General features: G+C 40.2%; 1 protein-coding gene across 1 annotated transcript; it reads right to left on the reverse strand.

Moving 5' to 3' along the window:
- Positions 1-279: 279 nt before the first annotated feature.
- trim35-28 (tripartite motif containing 35-28) lies at positions 280-6,340 on the reverse strand. The gene is made up of 6 exons (XM_079227431.1): positions 5,896-6,340; positions 3,315-3,410; positions 2,646-2,876; positions 2,496-2,518; positions 1,983-2,101; positions 280-1,732 (listed from the first exon to the last, which is right to left on the reverse strand). Exons 1-6 carry the CDS (start codon positions 6,313-6,315, stop codon positions 1,197-1,199), a joined length of 1,425 nt encoding a protein of 474 aa, XP_079083557.1. The 5' UTR covers positions 6,316-6,340; the 3' UTR covers positions 280-1,196.
- Positions 6,341-9,515: the final 3,175 nt, after the last annotated feature.

A 9,515-nucleotide genomic window follows, 5' to 3' on the forward strand; every position in this document is an offset into this window, starting at 1 on the left:
TTATGGCAGAAACGCTAGCCGGTGGTTGGCAACACAAAAGACAGGGCGCGTGCCACCACCGCCATCCAGCGGCGGTGAGAAACAGCGTTTAAACATCTGGACATTGACCACGGACAATAATATCTGACATGAAATCAATGATTCTTTCAGAATTGCCAATAATGTGCACCAAGTGCAACATTATTTTTAATTGTAATTAGCCGCGAACAGTTTATGTGGTAATGAAACAAAATACATCTGATTTTAATGTTATTTATTGATCAAGTTTTTATATGAAGACAGAAAATTCAGATTTCAGCATATACAGATTCAGAGCAGTAGTAGAACGATTGGATTATCTGTATTGTACTGTGTTCAGCTGAGCAGGACAAGTGATGTAATACAATACACTGAAAAAAAGAGGAAACAAACCACACAGATTCAGTGGACATTTTAGTCAACTATATATTCGAGCATAATCAACAAAAATCATATAAAAGAAGTATGATTAATCAAATGAAATTTCAGAAGCCTAAATGCATTTCATTCAATTATTATAAAACTGAAATTGTGTACAGAAACACTTTTTTTAATTGAGCCATCAGATATTAAGAGCTGGATGTCCCATTTTTGCTTCCACTGCATTAATAAATCAAGAGAGACCGTTGTAATCAGCTCTAAAAACGTTATCAGTATTGGCCACTAGCGTCAGCCAAGCTTCCAGTCATTTCTTTAATGAGGTCTGTTCCTCCATTGTAAAGTGATGACAAAAGACTGATCAATCCAATCTCCTCCAGCTAAGGCACATCTAAAAAATAGTTTTTTTCAAGTTCCAGCGCCATCAGTGTTCCAAAGTCATTTCTCAGTCAGCTCTAACATGTGCATCATGCAGCTGCAAGGCTTTAAAAAAAAACTAAATGTCTTACCTTTAAAAAGGTATCCCCCACATTTGTATATTTTCTTAAAACATACTTTTTGTTAGGCTTTCAGTAAATGTATTGTCTTTTATAATCTTTCAGTAAACCCATTCAATATTTTCATCAATATTCTGATTGCCTCCCTAATTGGTATTGTTTCATCTCTTCTCATTGGCATTGTCATCATTTATTTTCTACAATGATAGGCAATTCATCTCTGTTTGACTGATAAAGTTGAAAAAGATTATTATTATTTTCAATCCTTTTAGGTCACCAACCACCCCTCTGCAGTATATCGGCTCATGAGGTGTGAACAGCTATTTTTCCCGGAGCCAGAGTCGTAGGCGTAGTATGGAGGCCAGGGCCAAAAATTGGATACATCTTCTCATCAAACTTGTGTGTTAAACTAACGAGGTGCTTTAAAGTTCCCGCATCCCAAAATGACACCTCTCCCTTATCTAAATTAAGCTTAATGCGGATTTTTTCAGGACGCTGCTGCACCTGCAGCTCGGTACGCTCAGGTGTGGAGACGGTGTACACGCCTTTGCTCAGTCCTATGGACCACACACCACGGGTCGTAGAGACAGTGAACTTCTTTTTACGGGGCACTGACTCTTTGCAAACTCCCACAATCCACCTGGGGTTGTCACCAACAATGACATCCCATCTGTGTTTCCCAGAGTAGTAACCTTCAGCACCCATCACAAAGACGCAGGGATCAAAGCGCTCCGGGTTGTCAGGGGCGGTCAGCCGCTCTGAGCTTTCCTTCACACTGGACAGGTCCGCATTCAAGGACAGCCATGGAGAGGCTGTGTTCGGGTCCAACACCACTGGATCTGCACACAGGAAGAAACAAGACCCAATTACTTCATATCTGTACATTTTGTCCGGTCACATGTAATGTTAGGAGACTGAAGAATAGTCTGCTCTATCACGTCAATTCAGTGTTCCCCTAGACTTGTGTTTCAAGTACACCGATAACATTTTTAGCACTAATAAAAACACTAATTTTAACACTAAAACAGTAAAAACTCCCAGTACCTACAACCACAGATCATTCCCCAACTCCCAGTGTAATGTACTCACTATATTTGACATGGGCCTGCATGTTCTTCCAGATGTTGAAGCTCAAAGCACCAACATGCTTGCCCATGTTCAAAAGACAGTCATCAGGGATGCGAGGTTCTGCACGAGTCCACTGGGCTCTAAAGCAAAGATGGCAATATGTGAAGTTGACAAGAGACATTTGTAAATCCACACAAATAAAGCAGAAACCTGAATAAAGCAAATCTTTGAATGACAAAAATGTGTAATGTAAAAATTATCCTCTACCCTCGATATCTAATATAGTTTATTTGTTTTTTCCTATGCAGCAAATTGGTATGCAAACATTTAAACCGTGTAAAACAAAATACTGTGGTGTATATGTATATATATATATATATATATATATATATATATATATATATATATATACATATACATATACATACATACATACATACATACATACATACATACATACATACACACACACACACACACACACACACACACACACACACACACACACACATTGTGATTTTTGCAGTTACTTACTCTCTTTTTAACTTCTGGAAATTCTAAAACATAAAAGAGAGTAACTGAGATTAGTTTAATGTTGTTGTTTTTTTTAAACATCACAAACAGGCGAAACTCAGGCACAGTGTTATAAGTCTCATGACTGTGAGGCGAGCTGCCTTCTCTTACCCGAAGGAAAGTTAGATCCTCGTTGCCCATCTCTTTCTGCAGTGTATCACTGAGCTTGTTCATAGCGGCAATGTCCTTGTTTGTGTTGTCAATCAGCTCCTGTATTGAAGCAATCTTCTGCTCCTCCTCAGCAGCCAGAGCTTTTAGACGCAGAGCTTCCTCTGTGACAAGCATCATGCGTAACCTCTCAAATTCCACCTTGATCTGCGTCTCTGCCAGCCCAGCTTGATACTGTGTTACGAGAAGAGAGTTTACATGTATAGTAAGCATGGATTAAGAGATGTGCAGTGTGTTATATGTCTTGTCTTGTTGGAGGAGTACTATTTAAGTACTGCAGAACACAATCTCTCTGTCTCAATGCGTAAGGGAAGAAGAACTCCTTCCAAATAGCAAACAGAATGCATATTATGCATATATCAGGGGGAAATTACCTAAGGGATCCCTGAGGCGAGCACTTTCCTCCGTAGAGGTCAAAAGTCGAGCTGAACAAGGGGTGAATCCGCGGTATCTGGTTCAAGTACTGAGGATGTCTGAGGACAATGGACTAGTTTTGCAGCTCGCATAATAATAATAATAATAATAATAATAATAATAACCTACTTTAATGATTACTGTATACACAGATGAATATAATATGAACATTGTGAGACATGACATGAGTAACTTTACCTTGATGTATTCCATTGTGTTGCTGAGTTTATGTGTAATTTTCTTGTAAGACTCCACTTTCTTTTCAAAGATCTGGACTTTGAAGCCCAGCTCCTTCTGCAGGGGAAAAAAGCAGAACATGAGGTGATCGGACGGTTGTTCCTCAAACCTGTATCCACACTGTGGACACAACACGCTACCCTCATTGTCTTTACATATTGTGGTGGGGAAAAAAGGTTAAAAGAAAAGGCGGATTCAGATTATATTTATTACTGGGGCCATATAGTTATGGGACAAAGGTGGACAGCTGTAAAGGTTAATGTAAATATAGATGGACAGAAATAGGGAGGTTATGTTATTTCCACACAAAATCCCCATTTGTGATGCTAGAGAGTGGACATCTGATCAAATTGCTGACTCGGGCTAATCCCTGCTTTTTTCCCCATTCACAGGAGACCTGAAATTGTACACACTTGTGACTTGGGAAAATAATAATAATAATAATAATAATAATAATAATAATAATAATAATAATAATAATAATACATTAAATTTGGAGGCGCCTTTTAAGGCACCCAAGGTCACCTTACAATTACAATAAAATAATATAGGGTAAAAGATAAGCATAAAAGATATAAACAACAGTAAAACAGAGCATCAACATACAAAACAAGTGAGGTGCACAGGGACCAGTTATAGTGTGTATGCCAGTTTGAACAGATGAGTTTTGAGTTGAGATTTGAATAATGTGATGGAGTCTGATTGTCTTATGTGTGGGGGGAGGGAGTTCCAGAGCCTGGGTGCTGAGCAGCTGAAGGCTTGGGCACCCATGGTACTGAGGCGTGGCGTGGGGATGGATAGCAGTCCAGAAGAAGATGAGCGGAGAGTGCGGGAGGGAGTGTATTCCTGAAGGAGGTCGCAAAGGTAAGTGGGGGCTAGACTGTGGAGAGCTTTATAGATGAGGAGAAGGTTTTTGTAGTCGATGCGGTATTGTACAGGGAGCCAGTGAAGTTGGATGAGTACAGGGGTGATGTGGTCCGATAATTTGGTACAGGTGATGATCCGGGCGGCTGAGTTCTGAATGATTTGCAGTCTGTTGATGAGTTTGGTGGGGAGTCCGGTGAGGAGGGCATTGCAGTAGTCGACGTGGGATGTGACAAATGAGTGGACCAGGATTTCGGTGCTGGACTGGGTCAGCGATGGGCGGAGTCTGGAGATGTTGCAGGGGTGGAAAAATGCAGTCCGGGTGATGTTTTGAATATGGGGTGCAAATGAAAGGGTGCTGTCCAGAATGACGCCGAGGCTCTTGACTTGGGGGGAGAAGGGTACAGGGAATCCGTCAATGATGATGGGTGGAGCTGGGGTGTGTGGGGATTTGGTGATGATGGATTTGGAGCCGATGAGCACGGCCTCAGTTTTATTGCCGTTTTGCTTTTACTTTAACAAAGGCTGTGTTCGACCTTGTCTTGTACCATCTCTTGTCTTGTTGGATGAGTACCATGTGTGTACGCGTGTTCATTAATGTTATTAAATAAATTGTTACTTTTTCTGCTGTGACAAAAAGTCACTGGCAATATTGACTATATAGTTATAATAAGTATATAATACATTTGTAGTAACTCTGTAATAATTATATAGTTATTATAATCAAACCCATGATCTCTGGGGTCTCAGGTCAGCAGCAAGAGATCAGAAAATCAGTAGACCTGCATTGACCTGGTTTTTGTTGTTCACCAAAATGTATATTGACACAGCAAATGTGAACGGTAGACTTGGATTTGGGAGTATGTGGTGAAATATGGTGAATTTTGGAGTTAGAATAAGGCAGAGGTCACATGTTAGTGGAAAGGTGGTGAGGATTGGAGGATATCACATATACACTCACATTTAGAGGAATGTTAGATGCACAAAAGCATTTAACTGAATGAATGAATGAATATATACTTTATTAATCCCCAAGGGGAAATGTTTTTGTCATCATCAGTAGCGCCTAACCACTTGAAATACAAACACACAAGATAAAAGATAAAATATATAAAGAAGCAACAGGAATTAGAGATATATACAAATTAAAATAAAGTAATATATATATTTAAATATACACAATAAAATAGAATAGAATACAACTAACTGGAATAAAATATATATATATATATTTACAGCTGAAGAGTGTATTCATTAACTAAGTAAATAAGTAAACTAGATAAACAGATAGTGCACAGTGCAAAATATATACGGTACAGTGATGAACTAATCCACGTAGGAACTAGCAAGCGGTGACTTGTTGTAAAGCCGTATAGCTGTCGGCAGGAATGTTCTCCTGTAACGGTCCTTCTTGCAGCGGAGCGTGAGGAGTCTGAAGACTGAAAACGATAATAGTAGCATTTACTCAAATATTAAAGAACTACCAGTATGTCAGTTCCAGTATGACTGGAATGACTGGTTATGGGGAAACCGTGGAACTACAACAATGTATAGTAGTTCCACGAAATTTCCATAGAAAAACACTGTCGAGTATTTTTTCATTCAGTCAACAAAAGTTGAAATCAAGATGTTCTTTTTTCTTTTTTCTTTCTGGGTGTGAACCCGAGTCTAACTTTACCTTACACATCGGCGCCCCCTCTCTCAGCGACCACAGCGTGTGTGTGTTGTGCAGAGTGACACAGTCCACACACACGGGCTCTTCGTCCTTCTCGCAGTACAGCTCCAGCCGCTTCAGGTGCAGGTTACAGGTGTCCTCGCTGAGGGGCATCCGGTTCGGCCGCCAGTTCGACTGGAGGAAGCTCTCGCACGCGCTGCTGAGCGCGCGGTTGGCGATGGCCCGCCCCTCCTCGCACACCTCCCGGCACACGGGACACTTCTTGTTGACCTGAAGACTTTTCTGCAGACACTCCCGACAGAAGCTGTGGGTGCACGGCAGCAGCACGGGGTCCTGGAAGACGCTCTGGCACACGGGGCAGGTCAGGTCCTGCCGCAGCGGCAGAGCCTCTTCCGGCATTTCTTCATCCATGCAGTCGGCCATGGCTTCACGGGCCCGCCTCCGTGTACTTTCGGTTTTGAGAAAAACGAACAAAATACGCACCCAGCTGGCTCCGCGTGAGAGACTATGTCACGGCTTAGACAATTTGCTTGCGCTCATGAAAGAAAAATGCGGGGGAAAGTATCGTGGACAGTTTTAGAAAGCCCCAAATCTGGTCTGTCGAGTTTGTTCAGCGTTAAGTTCCACAAACTATTTTCTTGCGTTTCAGTGACAGGCTTCTTCCTCTTCCTCTTCCTCTTCTTTGGGGGTTTCCGGCAGTTGACGTCCTTTTACTTGCATTACTGCCTCCTACTGGATTTAATCGTCCACTGTTATTCTCTTCTATTACGGATTGTAAAAAGGGAGTTTGCTTTGAAAAACTTAAATATACATTTTCTGCTCTCCACAGTCAATCCCCTCTTTAATCCTGGCCTCCCCTCGTCCTTTTAATTTTAATAATGTATGTCATATACATTGAATGTTTTGTAACTCTGTATTGTTGTTCATTCTGTACACATGACATCCATTGCACCCATCCATCCTGGAAGAGGGTTCCTCCTCTGTTGCTCTCCCGAAGGTTTCTTATGTGTACAGATTGTAAAGCCCTCTGAGGCAAATTTGTGATCTGAGATTTTGGGCTGTACAAAATAAGTTGAATTGAATGAACTCAAGACGTGCTCAAGGCTACTGTCTCCATTTCTTAACACTGAATTCTTAATCTACTTATGATTACATATTAGTTCTTATAGATATGTTGTATTTCATGCAAGTAGCTTCCTTTTGTCGCACTATCCTTATAATGTTGCCACTGTTTTCTTACTTCCCGCCAAACTAAACTTTCCCTCCCTGATTATGTAAGTTTAATATGTATTAAAATATTTTCTCCCCTGACTGCCGCCTTCCCTCATAGTGACAGGACGCAAACATGATCAGAGTTAATGCAACGTCGCCCTCTAGTGGATCCTGAGGTTGTGATCATTATTATGATCAGTTCTTGTGGAGGTGTTCACATCTGCACCTGTCGGCACACCTGGCAGAGACAGAGAGAGACAGAGAGTAAGAAAGAGAGAGAGAGAGAGAGACACTCTCTGTGAGACAAACATTATTCAGTTACCCACAAGCTACCATGACAATATGCAAACACACCACAGCACATACGCTTACTATTCAGGTATTGGACTTTGTATTTTGACATCACAGGTTGTGTTTTTTCATTTACTTTGCACTTCATTTTAAGGAATTCAGTTGTTTTAGTTAAACGTGATGAACCCATAAACTTGCCGTTTTGCATAGATGTTTTGTCAGTTTTTTTACCCTGATTGTGGATAAACAAAAAAGGTAATTTAGACGTAGGACTAAAAAGCAAAGGATCAAGCTCTTTCTTGTATCACTCCTGTTTTTGCTGAGTCAAACTAATCACACATCATAGCTTGTTACTCCATTATTTTGCACACAGACATGGACGCTACATTTCTGGTGAATATTAAGTTTTTTTTTAAATCTCTTTGCCATGTTGTCATATAAAAAATGTTCTAGCTGTATATCTTCCTTTTATAAAAGCCAAATCATCTCATTGACTGGTCCACACACCGGCGCTTCATTCAAAAGCCCATTCTGGGGGTTAATGGTTCAAGTATGTCCAACAGGTGGAGCCACATTGTCATCATGTGACCATGTCACCATGGAGTGAAGTGCGGCAGACGCGCTCTTTGTGTCTGTCCTTGAAATGATTTTCGCAACTCATAAAAATATAAATTAAAACATTGTAGCCATGATCAAATGCACGTCCAGGGCTTCAGACCGCCATCACATAGACGCGCCTGAAAGAGTGGGCATGAAGGAGCAGTTGGATACATTGTATGTTAAGATTATTTACTAAAACGTTCAAACCAATGGAAACATCTAAAGAAAAAATGACACATTCTGTTCTCACCACAAACACTCTCTTCCACCCCCTCATTTTCCATATGTTCTATGAGTTTATATATGAGTGATGAATTTCCAGCAAATGTTCAAAAACACTTCATTTATCACATTTGAACATCCCATGAGTCGGCATGACAACTGTATGCCTTTCTATATGTACTAATAGCAGAATACAAACTTTTTTTTAAATGTTGCGTTTACTACTGTCACAATTTAAAGTGGTGAATTCCACGCACTGTCAACACAAAATGCATGAAAATATAACTACATTTCAGTCATACATATTTTTTGAGGGGCCCACATCTGCACTGCTATACTAAATATCAAGGGTGATAATGTGGTTTATGACAGTCAGAGCAGCACATTTTACACAGGAAAACCACAAGGGTCCTGTGGGTATGAGCTTTTTTAGTTAAGTACATTTGCACAAATAATCAGTTTTTGTGGAGATTGGTGGTTTTGTGATCTTGATATTGTAAAACTTCACAAATAAATCAAAAAGTGAATAAATGTCTTCCTTGTAAAAATGTAGATTTGATAATGTGATATAAACTTGTCAAGTCTCTTTGAGACACTGATTAGATTTGTTTAGTGATCCCTTTTTTATGGGTTGCTGTATTATGCCATTGTGGGCAATGTTGCAAGTACATTAACTGTAAAAAAAAACTACTATATTATCAATATTGCAATATAAAATTCCAAGTGACGGTCACCCAAGGCTATACAAAGGAACGGAGACCATGTACACATAAGAATACATACATGTAATAAGACAACAAAGTACACCTCCCACCAGCACCGACACAGAAACCATCTTGTCCACCCTCAGATGAACCTTGGTATCCGAGGAAGCATCTGTGAGACCACTTAGGGACACAAGATTATAACTTAACCGTACTCCAATATACTTTGCATGACCTCTGCATTTAAACCGCCCTAGGCACTCAGGAGCAGTGTGATGCTGTGAAACTTAGGTTTCAGTGTCTTGCTCAAAAAGAAAAAAACACATTGAACAACATATAAGACAATAGTGTTTGCAAGGCCAACTCCTTAACAACATGAGGAACACGTTCTAACAAAAATCTTTGCTATGAGCCTCATGCAACACAAAACCGTACAAAAGTCTTCCGGCAAGTGTTGCTGTCAGGACCATACAGAGAGCTTGAAACCAAAAACCATATTCTAAAACTGGATTTTCTCAGAGATTATGTGCCGTACTCCTTCTGTTAATCACAAGGCTTGGAAACTAACAGATATAATGTGTGAGAACTAAAACA

The sequence above is a fragment of the Taurulus bubalis genome, assembly GCF_910589615.1.
Source record: "Taurulus bubalis genome assembly, chromosome: 12".
NCBI lineage: Eukaryota > Metazoa > Chordata > Actinopteri > Perciformes > Cottidae > Taurulus > Taurulus bubalis.